This window comes from Stigmatopora nigra, chromosome 18 (assembly GCF_051989575.1).
Source record: "Stigmatopora nigra isolate UIUO_SnigA chromosome 18, RoL_Snig_1.1, whole genome shotgun sequence".
NCBI classification, from domain to species: Eukaryota; Metazoa; Chordata; class Actinopteri; order Syngnathiformes; family Syngnathidae; genus Stigmatopora; species Stigmatopora nigra.
In genome coordinates, this window is record NC_135525.1 from 11,650,987 (window position 1) to 11,663,900 (window position 12,914).

Sequence of the window (12,914 nt, forward strand, 5' to 3'; positions counted from 1 at the left end):
CCCTTTCAAAAATGCTAGCTCGAACGTGCATGGAGAGAAAAGTGCTACCTTGGTTTCCATAGTAACCATAATTAGCTAGAATCATGAGACAGAAACGTTTGTCCATCTACTGGACCTCAAACTGGAGATTTCCAATGAGTTTTTCAATCTATCTGGTCTGGTGGTGACGAGTAGTGCTCCATTTTTTCCGCTAGGTGGCGTGCATGGACGACGTGTGCGGCCTGCTGCCTTTCCTCAACCCAGAGGTCCCGGACCAGTTCTCCCGACTGTGGCTGTCCCTCTTTCTTCATGCTGGGTCCAATAACTCACTCATTTAATCATATTTAGATACTAGATATAGAATATAGAGAGATATTTGTACTCAGCTATATAGGAAAAAAGGATTAGCAACTATTAACACAATGGAGGAGTGGTTGTCAAACTCAAATGTTGATCCAAGAACTGAATTTGATGGATCCATATATTTGATTTTGGACGTTTTTTTCCACCCGTTCGCAGGATCCTCCATTGCCTGGTTTCGGTACTATTCCAAATGACGGTGCTACGAGACGTGGAGAAGTTGGCGGGCTGGCTACGGATCTCCATCATCTACGTCCTGAGCGGCGTGACGGGGAACCTGGCCTCGGCCATCTTCCTGCCCTACAGAGCCGAGGTACCCGTCTCCAGTTCCGGCGGGCGGCTGTCCCCAAAAACGCCGTCGTCAACGTCAACGTTACCCCGACCGACGTGGTGGCACGGCTAGGTGGGTCCCGCCGGGAGTCACTTCGGCATCCTGGCCTGCCTCTTCGTGGAACTCTTCCAGAGTTGGCAGATCCTGGAGAGGCCCTGGCGAGCGTTGGGGAAGCTGCTGGCCATCTCCGTCTTCTTCTTCTCCTTCGGTCTGCTGCCCTGGATCGACAACTTTGCCCACATTTGCGGTTTCGTCTCGGGCTTCTTCCTCTCCTTTGCCTTCCTGCCTTACATCAGGTAGGTGGAACGCCGTCATCGTGATCCAAATCCATCTTCCAATTTCAGTCATTTTCAATCTTCTTCTTCTTCAGTTTCGGCCGCTCCGACTTGTACCGCAAGAGGATCCAGATTTGCGTATTTCTACTGGTTTTTGCGGCATTGCTGTCTTCTCTAGCCGTCCTCTTCTACGTTTATCCCGTCAAGTGCGACTGGTGCGAGTATCTAACCTGCGTCCCCCTCACGGACAAGTTTTGCGACAAGTACGACCTCAACGCCAACCTGCTTTGACCCACATGGCCCAAAAACCAGTCTACGGGGAAGGCCAAAGTACTGAATGCAACTAAAGCACTTTTATTTGTAAACAGTTTTGGACGGGGATTGAACATTTCTCTTTTAGTCCTTTTCTTTTGGTTTGGACTTTGAAGATGGAAGCCATCATTTGACTACGTCGGGGAAAATATTGGCACCAGAACCCGTGACTCACGGCGTGCGGATATTTGATAAAGCCCGATGTGCGCTCATTAACGTCAGGTGGCCAGCTGTATCAGGCCGGGCGAGCGTCTCACGCCCATTGGTCGCCACCAGCGGTTTGTGCAGATAGCGGCGTCGCCGAAACGTTATCTGCAAAGAGCTCGTCAGCAAAAGGACCAAAAAGCAAAGACTATTTCTGCTTTATGTGGATTAGCAAGCTCACTGTGGACATTTGTGGCGTGGCGCTAGGCATTAGCGCGCCGGAGAATGGCTGTCAAATAAAATCAAAAAAATTGGCTACTAACTTCATCTGGTGTTAAATCTGAGAGAGTGAATTTAAGATTATTTTGCAGGTCATAGTTAATGGCATTCTCCTAGTTTGTTGGGGGCCAATAACAACAGTGTAGTGGGCGGCTAGTGGCCCCGAGGCCATGGTTAGAACACCCATGGGTGTCTTAACTTACTACTCATGTAAACCTGACATAAATATCGGATAAGGCTATTTTCTGGATGGGTACCTTTTTTTGTTCATGTGGCAAAATGTGTGTTGATTTTCATCCAATCACAAAAGCTCGCCACAAAATGCATGCTATCTTAACTTCGTGACTTCATTGTCTCAAGAATAGGAAACGACAGTAAAAAAAATTGAGAAGTTTGAGGGAAAAGTCCACAATACAGACTACAAATGCAGAGGCCGGCCAGTGATTGGCATCTGGCAGATGATAGGCCTCCGCCCACGTGTTGGTCGCCGATAACCCGGAGGAGGGGGAACACCCCCGTTGCGGCCAAAGACTTTACCAGTGCCGCTAGTTTAGCTCGGAAAGAAGGAAATAATACAACTGATATTTTTGTCTTTTTGTCATGATAACAATGGTTCATTGATAGCTTGGATTTCCTCCGTAGACCGCCATTTTGTTTCCCCTCGAGAGCGGTCGCTGGCCATGCTATCCAAGAAGGAGAAAGAGCTACTGGAAGGCGCCTGGGAGCGCCTGACTCCCGTGGCCAAATACATCGGAGCCGATGCACTACTTCGGTACGTACATGCATAGCAGCATCATTTTTTCAGGATATTTTGCACAATAAAAACAAGATCTGATGAACATGACTTGATCAAAGTAAACAAATTCCATAAGAATAAATCATATCAACTGGTATTTAAAAATAAGAGAATACTTCAGTAGGTGCAACATTCAAAAAATAGCCTGTCTGCCATCAATATTTTTTGCAGAAAATAGGGGGGAAAAATGTATTTTTGACAGGTACCTGTTTTCTTCAAGATGTCTTGACATTGCCTCCAATGCTCCTTTAAACTCTGATCAGAGATTTCTTTCTTTCTTTGCTAACCTGGGAAAAAATACACACAATGATGGGCTTTACAGTAGAACTATCATGGCATTTATTAGACAGTAATCCCTCGAATATTGCAGTTAATGTAGACCAAACATGGCCGCCATCATTGAAAAATGGCCAAGTATAAATGTCTTAGCTAGGTCTACAATGTCTTCTGTGTCTGTCTTGCTACCGCAAACAAGACATTTTCCAAATATGGGATGAAAAACTAATCGAATCCAATATTTTTTCCAGAATGTTTACAACGGTGCCGGGCAGCAAAACCTACTTTTCCCACTTAGACATCCGGCCGGGCTCCGATCACCTGTTCACCCACGGGAAGAAGATCGTCCTGGCCATCGCCGAGGGGGCCCAAAACATCGGGCGGCTGACGGAAACTCTGGCACCCCTGCAGACTTTGCACGCCTACCTTCTACGGATAGACCCCTCCAATTTTAAGGTGTCCCAGCGACTTTGTCAGGGAGTCTGGGTGGGGTTCGGGCAAGCTAACGCTATGGGGTCGGTAAGATAGGATCCTGAGATTCCCAAAGAAATTTGACTGATTGTGGCCTTCCTTTACAGCATTTTTCGCATTGTATGCTGGTGGCGTTGGCTGTCCACATGGGCGAAGACTTCAGCGAGGTTTTACACGCGGCCACGGACAAGTACCTGTCGGCGTTTGCCGCCGTCTTGGCCGAGAAATACAGATGAGGACGCCATGCCCAAATGGAAATTAGATGTACAGTGTTTATAGCGTATTTTTGTGTCTTTTCTGTCTCTTCTTGTAATAATAAAATTGGTGAAAATGACATGATGGATGGACTGGTCACTCAAAAGTAGTTTCTTTTTCAGAATTTGATGGTTTTGTTAGTAGACATTTTCTACAATGTTAGATGATGTCGTCTAGATAGGCTTGAAGATGAAATTCATGATTTATTGACTCAGTCAGACTTTGGACAGCACAAATGACCTGAAATTGTGGTATAAAAATATGAATGTGGCACTGAAACTATGTTTTGAGTCCGGATAGTGTTTGTAAAACACATTCATTTAGAGATCAAGTTTTTGCCATTTTAAATGGTTAGGACATTTTTGTTTTTCATCTAAAAGTTCTTTCAGTTGTCGTATTGATGACTAACAAGAAACACTAGGTCCATCCTGCCTAACGGTTCAAGCAAAAACCATTCTTTGTAAATAGTATTTTTTTAAGCAAGTCATATTTTATGAATGTTTTTTCTAGTTGAAACTGCATTTCTCCAAAGTGATTATAAATGAAATCATCAATCCCACATTGGCCATTTTGCTTGAGTCATTTTTTATTTCTTTTGAGAGAAGTGAAAGACACATGTCAAATCCCCATTTTTGATCTGGTGGATGGATTTAGTGGTACTGCCTTCCCAGAGCGGACACAACCACGGACAAGAACTTCTGCCAGGCGGCCTGAATGTCGGGGTTGAAGCTGCTTCCCATCTTGGCGGCAATGCCGATGGTCAAGCAGTCGGCCAGCAACTGCACGAGGACAAACATACCGTCGTCATTCATCGGCTCGGCTCACGGGATTTCTCCACGGGAGGGCGCCCCGCCCGGCCTACCTTGAAGTTGTCGGGATCCACGTGCAGCTTCTCGGAGTGCAAGATGCTCAACTCGGCGTAGGTCTCCTTGATGCTGTCCATGTTCTTCAGGGCCCGGTCCAGTCCGTGGAGGATCTTGGTGCCGTGGGCGGCGATCTGGGGGTTGTTCTTGATGGCCTCGGCGTTGTAGAGGTTGCCGAAGGCGCCAAAGTACCTCTGGGTCCAGGGGTAGACGATCAGGCACCTGTGGGATGCGTCGGGGTCAACCAGAGGGCACCCGGAGATTGGACATTTGCGTCCTCGTACCTGCAGAGGGCCTTGGGGCCGTCGTCCTCGTAGACCAGGCCACCCATGATGCCGCTGATGGCGGCGCGCTCTTGATCGGTCCACACAACCATGTTGATGCTTCTTTCTTTATTTGCTTCGAGCTTGAAGGAAAAAAAAGGCTGAATGGCGTTGGGGACGGAGGAGGTCCTCTATTTAAATGTCTCGGGGGTCTCCCCGCCCTTGAAGAGAAGCGCCGCTGATAGGTTGGAGATGAAGCGTGCCAGATAAAGACCAGGCTTCCAGAACATTCTAGATGCTTCTTCGTGAGAGGGTGGGGGGGGGGGGGGGGGAATCTTCAATGGGCATACTGTCTATTTCAAAGGCCATTTCCATTTAATTTGGGTCTGGGCAGTCCAGGATGAAAACCACTTCCTCAGATGTTGATTCAAGTGTGCACTTGAATTTATGCAAATGGACTCGTTTTGTTTCCAAGTGCGTGCAGGATCTTGAGGCGCTTCGTGGAGACATCTCACAATCAAATCCATGTCTAAAATAGTCCGTTTTTTGTGTATGTATCTTTGCCATCCCACTTGGCTTAAGAATTACATTCACATTTGTGACTGTTGTGGAAATGAGTCCAGGCAGATGAATGTATAAACAGCAAAATCCAAGTCCAATCAATTTGGAATGAGCCTCGTCAATGGCAGCCAACGTCAAATTAATTGAAAATATTCAAAGCGTTTGAACATTAGCAATGTCTTTCCTTAATTGTAGCATTACAAGCGGCAAAATACTGAACGTACTTTGCGATCAAAAAACCATCGCCCTCCGTGCAGTCATATACTTAATTTCAACTCAAAGGAGTTTTTAACTGTTTAGTGATTACGATGGCAACAGTGGAAATCATTAAGAAGGTCCGCAAATAATTCAATTCTTTCTTTGTGTCCACAGTATTAAACATTTCACTCTTTTTGGGATGATATTTGGCTGCAGTCATTAAATTTGTCCTAATTTGTTCCCATTTAAACATATACTTTGGTCCTTTTTATGTGTGTTATCTAGAAAAAAGCAGGCCGGCGTTATCTTGAGGAGCGCCCCCTCCACCCACTAATCCACTGCCAAAATTCGCACATGTTTTTGTTACCAAGATAGCACAAGGTCTAATGTATGCAAACATAAAAATAACTCATAACTAATTTACTAATAACTAAAATCAAAGGAGCCTTTTTGCTCATTCAAATTGGGAAATTATGGTATATTTATAAGTCAATATATTATATCTATGGCAACGCGACAGAAGCAAAATGAAAAGCAGCAAATATGGACAATGTATCATTTGCAAAATTCACATACAATACAGTATTATTATTATTTTGGAAATATGAGATGACAAGACTAGGCAGTATTTATACTGCAAGTATAAATATATATAAAGTATCGGAATGTCCGCATTAGTCTTATACTTAATATTTTAGTATGTCATCTCATTTATTCATAAAAGAACATAAAGTTCATCGTTTTTCATCATAGTTCATAATTTTGATCATTGATATTCCATTTTCATAGTCAGATTTTCTATAAGGTTTTGTGCACATTGTAAGCAAAATGTCCTGTTGAATTTTTTTTACGTTGCCAGGACAACTGGAGCATGTGAAATATATACACATGAAAATAAAGACCTATAGACAAGGGCCACCGATGGGACATGGCAACCAAAGATGCCAAAAAGCAGCATATTTTATAGGGTGATGAGCTGCATGTCTTTTAGTGTAAATCCCCCATGATGCAATGCACCTTACAGAAGGGCAGTTTTAATTTTGAAATTTGAATATGACTGTGGCTTAAAGACAGGTACGGTCAACATAAATACTAATCCAATTGAAAATAATGTTTTTCTTAAATAGCGACATCTTTTAAAACTATTTATCAGTACTTGCAGGGCCCTAAACGCTTATTCATTGAGATACACAGTACGGCAATATATTGCCACTCATCAGTGTTATATACAGTACACCTGTTCAAATATGGAAACTTCTATCGAACCGAATTAATAGTTTTAAATAGTGAGTGTCCTTACGTTATAGAAGTGTGCCATCAATTTTGGCTCTCTTTATTTACTTGGGCAGGGGGAGGCTCCACCAGGTCTTTGAAGCCCAGTTTTTCCAGGGGTTCCTTTGCCATAAGTTGACTGCAAGAAGAAGAAACAAACTCAGATGATTTAGCTCGTTTCAGTCACGTGTAAGTACGTTTAAACCCACTATTTCATGCGGCACTCAAGGTAGTCTTTGGATTGAAGTCGACACTTGGAATTATCAAAACTTCTCTCCCGCAAACATTTCATGAAAGTCTCTTTGAAGGATTTACACTCTCCTGGAATTCAAAATGAACTTCATTAGCACATGTTTCAACCATGCTACTTGTTGGGGGGGGGGGGGGGTCATTACAACTAGTCACAAACATTCTGCGTTTCATAACTGAAGAAATATACAATATGACATGTTATCAGATAGTCTTAACATACCAAAGTGGTCTAATGGAAATGACCCTTTGTCAGGGGCTTTGGGTTGGAAGCTTTTTGAGCCGAAATTCATGGCAGTCGACATGTTTGTTTGGCAAGAGGACGAGGTTAGGGGAGCGTCGCAGGTGTGACGTTGGGCGCGTAAAGGTGACATCACAGCTCCAATTAGCAGACATTACTAGTCGAGCCTCGCACAAACGATGACCTACTCAATAAACTTTTGTTTTCATGTTTTTACGAAGGGTTTTGAGGCACAATTTGCAGTTATAACCTAAAAGTACATTCAATGAACGATATCTACCATAAACGTGTGCAAACAAAACAAAAAAATCCAACTTCATTTACTTATTTCTATAAAATACACCTTCAGCGTCAGTGCTCTTAGTTGTATTCTGTCAATAGAGGATCTTTTTTTTGATTGTGTGGAATTTATTGCAATGAAGAAACATCACCACTGGGTGGTGCAGTAAACAAGAATACGTAGGAGGAGGGAGGATACATCCGAGTCAAATCAACCCCGCGGAGCAGCATCATTAATTAAGCCATCACATCAGAGGGAGGAGAAGGAGGAGGGAGAGGACGGTTAGAGACAGGGAGAGGGACACAGGGGGAGACAGAGAAAGAAGAAAGGGAGAAAGGGAGGGAGGGAGGGAGGGAGGGAGGGAGGGAGGGAGGGAGGGAGGGAGGGAGGGAGGGAGGGAGGGAGGGAGGGAGGGAGGGAGGGAGGGAGGGAGGGAGGGAGGGAGAGCGCAGCATCCGACAGACAGACGGAGCGACCGACAGACCGACAGACCGAAGGACAGACAGGTGATGGTGTCTGTCTGTTTGCCTCCAGTCGTCTCGGTGGAGGTGGTAAAAGCTGACCATGGAACCGGAGGAAGAAAACCGCCTCCTGCAAGACGTGCTGGCCAGACCGGACAACGAGACGTGCGCGGACTGCGGAAACCCAGGTATGGGAAGTCTTTCTGGACCGGGGATGATGCTTACTCCCATTGGCACTAGGCACAAAGGGATGCTCACTGTCAAATTCAGCATCATGGAAACAGACAGTAATAAATACCAATATGATTCTGGATAGAAATCAGTACGTATGTTTTGGCAGTGTCTTTGTTGTGGCTCAGTAATGTGAAGAGCAGGCATACGCTAGGTAGGTGACGTTGCCTAATAAAAGTGCTTTGTTCCTGGTAGCGGGACTATGTGCTTGCTATAAACAACAATAGCATTTTTGCTGCTTCTCTTCATTTTGGGCTCCAGATGTCAAATGATTGGACAGAGACACCTCGGATTGTCTGTGAATCTGAACACGCCATATATGTGTTTGTCGTTCACTTGTGGGGTGGTCCCTAATAGAAAAATGAACAAAAAGTAGCTCTTTGAAATCCCTTTTTAAAAGCGAAATCCAATCGTTATTTAGAAAAAATATAAGCATCATGAGTGACGGTGTCCCCAGAAAACATTAAAACGAGTTGATTGCCCTCAACTTCAGAGGATTTTCGCTTTTTTAGACATCATGTCCGCCCACTGTTTGTTGTCCTGTATACCACCGTTCTCCTGGAAATGGTCTGAAGCCAAAATGGGTTCCAGGATGGGCTTTCGGCCCAGCACTTGGAGCCTGGCCTGCCAGAGATGCCTGGCACGGTACTACTACTACCCCTAAGGACGTCTTTTTGTGCCAGCCTCGCCCTGGCATCTTTGGATTACAAAGTGGCCGAAATTCAAATTGCCAGCTTCTACAACTGGGTCACAAGTGGAATCAAATAGGATGTCTTGTAATAATTCCAATGCCGAACGCTCGCAATCTAATCTGCGCCACTTCCTGTAATTTGTGTGGGTTCAGGCAAGGTAGTCTCCGCTTTCATACGTCATAAAACCGAGCCAAGGGATCGATAAAGACGATTGGTGGATGTATAACCACATTTTCATGCTATGTTAACCGATAGCCATCTCGTTGCTGCATGGCCAGTCTTTTGGAAAAATACTCACTCTTCCCCTCGCATCTTTAATATCTTATTACTTTTTTTTTTTTTACTGGGTAGTGCTGATAGGTTAAGCCGGCCGCTGCCATGACTACAGGATATATTTCCGTTTATAGCATTTACAGCTCAGCAAAAAAATACCCTTTAGCAAGGACACAGAAAAAAGAGTTTTATCCCCAGTCGGGAAAATATTAGCATTTTTGTTTGTAGTTGAGATTCTGGAAGCAATTGACAGGTTGCAACTCATTTTTTTCTTCATAATAAGTATTTCAATGTCGCTAACAATAATTATCCAGGAGTGGATGCCACAGAGAGCTAATTTAAGCACAATTGGATGACTTTATGTTGACAAATGCAAAGAGATAAAAGGAAAAAAGATCTACCTTGTCCCCAACCCAGCGTTCTTCGATCTGACCACTTGTTGACCTCTCTTCTTTCCCCCCCTTTCCTCCCCTCTTGTCTCCCGCCTTCAGAGCCAGACTGGGCATCACTGACACTGGGTGTATTTGTTTGCCAGGCCTGCTCACTCATCCACCGCTCCATCCCTCACCTCAGCAGGCTCAAATCCCTTGGAGACACGTGGGAGGCCGGCGAAGTGGAGGTGAGCAAATGCCAAGGGCAAAAGCGACCAAGCGTACCCCGGGGAGCTAGCATGGACCTTCTGGCAATTTCCCAGAAGATGCCTCTCTCTCCAAATACAGAACAGCTTCATAATGACGCATTTGTTTGTCTCATCATGCATTTTCTCTCCCAGGTTATGTCCGATTTGGGCAACGCCGTGGCCAAAGGCAAATACGAGCAAAATGTTCCCGCTTTCTACTACAGACCAACACACACAGATTGCAAGTAGGTTCTACATCGGAATAGTTGTCCTCTTATGACTCGCTAAGCGAGATACTAAACGCCGCCACGGTGCTTTCCAGAATGCTCCGAGAGCAGTGGATCAGAGCCAAGTACGAGAGGAACGAATTTGAGCTCATCGAGAAGCAAGAACCGTACACGGCGGGTACGTTCCACGCCATTTTTACAATTAGTGGCCTATTTTTTGTTTGTTTATTTTGGAGATGAGGCAGTAAGTCAGCCTGGTCAATGTCGGCCATTGATTGCGAGAGCCGGGGGGGAAGAGGGGAGCGTAGTCGAGTGAGGCTGGCGATTGATTGAAGAGGCAACCCACTGCCGTTTCCTGTGGGAACGTGACAGAGACAAAGGCACGGCGCACTGCGGCCTGCCCGAGCAAGACAAAGAGCGAGTGGGAGGACAATTGGCACTTTGGGCTCAGAAGACAAAAGCCAGGCGGCCAATTGTCAGGGAAAATGGCAAATGGAAATGGAAAGCAGCGGGGAGGCACAATACAAGGCCTGCAATTAGCATATGTAGCATTTTGTACAGTACATATATGCCGGCTTTAATGCCTGAAACGGCTGTGCTACTCAATATTTAAGGGCCGCTAACAATGGTTTCATGTGCCATTACCTAAGATTGGCAGTAATGACTCCGCTCGCTAAGTGTGCTAAACACACTGTGAGCTAGCTGCCAATTTCCCTGCCTGTCATTTTTTGAAGCTAGCTTCCATTTGGGCCCCCAATGGAGATGAAAATGTAGCTTTGAATGTTTCCAATGTGACCATAATTAGCCTATTTTTTTAGAATATAAAAGTAAAACTTCAACAATGAGGGCTTAGCCTTTGGCCAAAATGGCGCCAAGAGGCATTAAATATTCCTAAAAAGTCAATAATCAGGCCTTTTCTTCCCAAAATATTCCGTGTTCCAACATCTCCATCTTCCAGGATACCGCGAGGGGTTTCTATGGAAACGAGGACGAGACAACGGTCAGTTCTTCAGCCGAAAGTTCATCCTGTCCGAGAGGGAGGGGGCCCTAAAATACTTCAACAAGCAGGATGTAAGCAATTATTTGATGAAAACAACAATAACAAGAAAAGGTCAAAGCCTTTGACAGTCTTTTTGTGTGTAACATTGCATAAGGCCAGGGATCCCAAGGCGGTTCTGAAAATCGAAACCCTCAACGCCACCTTCCAGCCGGCCAAGATCGGCAACCCCTGCGGTCTTCAGATCACCTACCTGAAAGACAACAGCACGAGGAACATCTTTGTATACCACAGCGATGCTAAGGTACGTTAGCATGCCATGCTAAACCAGTATTACCATTTCCCTATGACACATTTTGTTGTTGTTGTTGTTGTTGTTGTTGTTTTGAACCAGGAAATGATCGACTGGTTCAACGCCATCCGAGCGGCCAGGTTCCACTACCTTCAAGTGGCCTTCCCTGGAGCGGGTAATGACGAGGTGATGACTTTTTTGGACACAACTCGTTACTTTTTGGTCATATTTTCACGTTTCTGAAAGCATATGGATGGATGCCTATGTTTCTTTTTCAGCTAGTGCCAAAATTGACCCGAAACTTCATGAAGGAAGGCTTCATGGAGAAGACTGGCCCAAAGGTTCGGGACCAGTTCTTAGTTTATTTTTGTTGTGGAACCTGTTTAATAATTTTTCTGATGCAGCACACAGAGGGCTTCAAGAAGAGATGGTTCACCATGGACGACAGACGGCTAATGTACTTTAAAGACCCCTTGGTGAGCTAGGCTAACCTTTTTTTGATAGCATTGGGCATACGTCGCTCATCCGCCATATTGTTACAGGACGCCTACGCCCGCGGCGAAGTCTTCATCGGTAGCAAGGAGAACAGTTATACCGTTCTGCCCGGCCTTCCCCCGACCATACAGGGCTACCACTGGAACCATGGCATCACCATCGTCACCCCGGACAGGAAATTCCTATTCGCTTGCGAGACCGAGGCCGAGCAACGAGATTGGATCGCGGCCTTCCAGAGGGTCATCAATCGCCCGATGAGGCCGCAGGAATACGCAGGTACGCGGTAGTTTTTGAGATCTAGTTTCCAGCCCTTCCCAAGATGGCCACAATCAATACGCGGGACAATCGCCCCTACCAACATGGCTGCCCTGAGGCCATTATAGATCTTAACATACAAATATTTTACATTGAAAATGGCATTTATATCTTAATTTAGCGAGACATGTTATGAAATGTGTTAGAAAGTAAAAAACTGAGCTGGTCATGTCAATTTTTAATATATTAATGCCTTATTTTGTGTCGTATGTTCTTATTTTTGGGGGCCAGTGGAGGCTCATTTTAAACACAAACCCTGAGGCCTTTAAGAGCATCAAGAAAGATTGGAAATGGCCTACTTTCGTTGAGATCAGCAACGTTGTCACCACGGTAAAGGGGACGGGCGGCGTTAACCACCATCCATAACGACAAATGATAAGTAACCACACACAGGTAGGTGTATCCTATGTTATGGATTTCTGGATTGGATTTCTGTCTCATGGAGGGTTTAATCTTCCTGAACTCTAATGTTATAAAGTGATTCCTACACTGGACGAGTACTGACTGTTACATTGTTAATTTATTGACTGTAGGATGTGTCTGTGTATTTTGGTACGGTTTAAGTGGGCTTGAAGCACTGACGTTGAAACCGTCTACATTTGCAAAGTGCTTTTGTCCACCAATATGCATTAATACGTGCAGAAACGCTCAGCGGTTAGCCTCTTATTATCATAGCTGCTGGAAAGTTCTTCTTAATCTCATGCAGTATATGACAGTTGTTGCCTTTGTTTGTTCTCTGGAACGTTATATAATTGCTCTTGTCAAACTGTTACCGCTGTTTGGAAGGATTGTAATGTGATGGCCTGATGGCACTGTTTTATTTTGTTTTTAATATTTTAAATAAATAAATAAAACTCAATACCACATTTGAACTTGTAATATGATTTTTATGGTCTGGTCCCGTTTG

General features: G+C 44.8%; 5 protein-coding genes across 7 annotated transcripts in view; 3 read left to right on the plus strand and 2 right to left on the minus strand.

Moving 5' to 3' along the window:
• The window catches only part of rhbdf1b (rhomboid 5 homolog 1b (Drosophila)), a 7,805-nt gene extending 6,089 nt beyond the window's left edge, over window positions 1-1,716 (plus strand). Inside the window, exons 16-19 of the mRNA XM_077738406.1 lie at window positions 195-295; window positions 499-652; window positions 743-966; window positions 1,041-1,716. Coding sequence (XP_077594532.1) covers window positions 195-295; window positions 499-652; window positions 743-966; window positions 1,041-1,236 — 675 coding nt within the window. The 3' untranslated portion in view covers window positions 1,237-1,716. The remainder of the gene's footprint in view (window positions 1-194; window positions 296-498; window positions 653-742; window positions 967-1,040) is intronic.
• A 162-nt stretch (window positions 1,717-1,878) lies between these two features.
• On the plus strand, window positions 1,879-3,548 carry hbae4 (hemoglobin alpha embryonic-4). The gene is made up of 3 exons (XM_077738402.1): window positions 1,879-2,452; window positions 3,004-3,208; window positions 3,331-3,548. Exons 1-3 carry the CDS (start codon window positions 2,361-2,363, stop codon window positions 3,457-3,459), a joined length of 426 nt encoding a protein of 141 aa, XP_077594528.1. The 5' UTR covers window positions 1,879-2,360; the 3' UTR covers window positions 3,460-3,548.
• On the minus strand, window positions 2,745-7,231 carry cox19 (cytochrome c oxidase assembly factor COX19). Of its 3 annotated transcripts, none has more exons than XM_077738405.1 (4): window positions 7,108-7,231; window positions 6,845-6,956; window positions 6,664-6,774; window positions 2,745-2,763 (listed from the first exon to the last, which is right to left on the minus strand). In XM_077738405.1, exons 1-3 carry the CDS (start codon window positions 7,187-7,189, stop codon window positions 6,681-6,683), a joined length of 288 nt encoding a protein of 95 aa, XP_077594531.1. In that variant the 5' UTR covers window positions 7,190-7,231; the 3' UTR covers window positions 2,745-2,763; window positions 6,664-6,680. The 3 variants fall into 3 exon arrangements, with proteins under 3 accessions (XP_077594531.1, XP_077594530.1, XP_077594529.1); XM_077738404.1 differs by lacking the exon at window positions 2,745-2,763 and adding an exon at window positions 4,930-5,100; XM_077738403.1 differs by lacking the exon at window positions 2,745-2,763 and having other exon boundaries at window positions 5,903-6,774.
• Window positions 4,047-4,793, minus strand: LOC144211294 (hemoglobin subunit beta-1-like). Its single transcript, XM_077738400.1, has 3 exons — window positions 4,626-4,793; window positions 4,341-4,563; window positions 4,047-4,257 (listed from the first exon to the last, which is right to left on the minus strand). Exons 1-3 carry the CDS (start codon window positions 4,715-4,717, stop codon window positions 4,129-4,131), a joined length of 444 nt encoding a protein of 147 aa, XP_077594526.1. The 5' UTR covers window positions 4,718-4,793; the 3' UTR covers window positions 4,047-4,128.
• Window positions 7,232-7,851: 620 nt separating the features above from the next.
• Window positions 7,852-12,873, plus strand: LOC144211298 (arf-GAP with dual PH domain-containing protein 1). The gene is made up of 11 exons (XM_077738407.1): window positions 7,852-8,054; window positions 9,554-9,681; window positions 9,835-9,926; window positions 10,004-10,086; window positions 10,867-10,979; window positions 11,063-11,209; window positions 11,300-11,383; window positions 11,476-11,538; window positions 11,602-11,673; window positions 11,740-11,968; window positions 12,239-12,873. Exons 1-11 carry the CDS (start codon window positions 7,970-7,972, stop codon window positions 12,265-12,267), a joined length of 1,125 nt encoding a protein of 374 aa, XP_077594533.1. The 5' UTR covers window positions 7,852-7,969; the 3' UTR covers window positions 12,268-12,873.
• Window positions 12,874-12,914: the final 41 nt, after the last annotated feature.

What these genes read in the sequence shown, in the direction of transcription:
- LOC144211294 (XM_077738400.1), bottom strand. Translation starts at nt 4,717, where the DNA reads ATGGTTGTGTGGACCGATCAAGAGCGCGCCGCCATCAGCGGCATCATG. An exon ending in GGCCCCAAGGCCCTCTGCAG is followed by an intron (nt 4,564 to 4,625) that starts GTACGAGGACGC and finishes CGCATCCCACAG; the next exon opens with GTGCCTGATCGTCTACCCCT. An exon ending in TGGATCCCGACAACTTCAAG is followed by an intron (nt 4,258 to 4,340) that starts GTAGGCCGGGCG and finishes GTCCTCGTGCAG; the next exon opens with TTGCTGGCCGACTGCTTGAC.
- cox19 (XM_077738405.1), bottom strand. Translation starts at nt 7,189, where the DNA reads ATGTCGACTGCCATGAATTTCGGCTCAAAAAGCTTCCAACCCAAAGCC. An exon ending in ATTTCCATTAGACCACTTTG is followed by an intron (nt 6,957 to 7,107) that starts GTATGTTAAGAC and finishes TTTGAATTCCAG; the next exon opens with GAGAGTGTAAATCCTTCAAA. An exon ending in CTTGAGTGCCGCATGAAATA is followed by an intron (nt 6,775 to 6,844) that starts GTGGGTTTAAAC and finishes TTCTTCTTGCAG; the next exon opens with TCAACTTATGGCAAAGGAAC.
- LOC144211298 (XM_077738407.1), top strand. Translation starts at nt 7,970, where the DNA reads ATGGAACCGGAGGAAGAAAACCGCCTCCTGCAAGACGTGCTGGCCAGA. An exon ending in TATACCACAGCGATGCTAAG is followed by an intron (nt 11,210 to 11,299) that starts GTACGTTAGCAT and finishes GTTTTGAACCAG; the next exon opens with GAAATGATCGACTGGTTCAA. An exon ending in TGTACTTTAAAGACCCCTTG is followed by an intron (nt 11,674 to 11,739) that starts GTGAGCTAGGCT and finishes ATATTGTTACAG; the next exon opens with GACGCCTACGCCCGCGGCGA.
- hbae4 (XM_077738402.1), top strand. Translation starts at nt 2,361, where the DNA reads ATGCTATCCAAGAAGGAGAAAGAGCTACTGGAAGGCGCCTGGGAGCGC. An exon ending in GGAGCCGATGCACTACTTCG is followed by an intron (nt 2,453 to 3,003) that starts GTACGTACATGC and finishes TATTTTTTCCAG; the next exon opens with AATGTTTACAACGGTGCCGG. An exon ending in TAGACCCCTCCAATTTTAAG is followed by an intron (nt 3,209 to 3,330) that starts GTGTCCCAGCGA and finishes CTTCCTTTACAG; the next exon opens with CATTTTTCGCATTGTATGCT.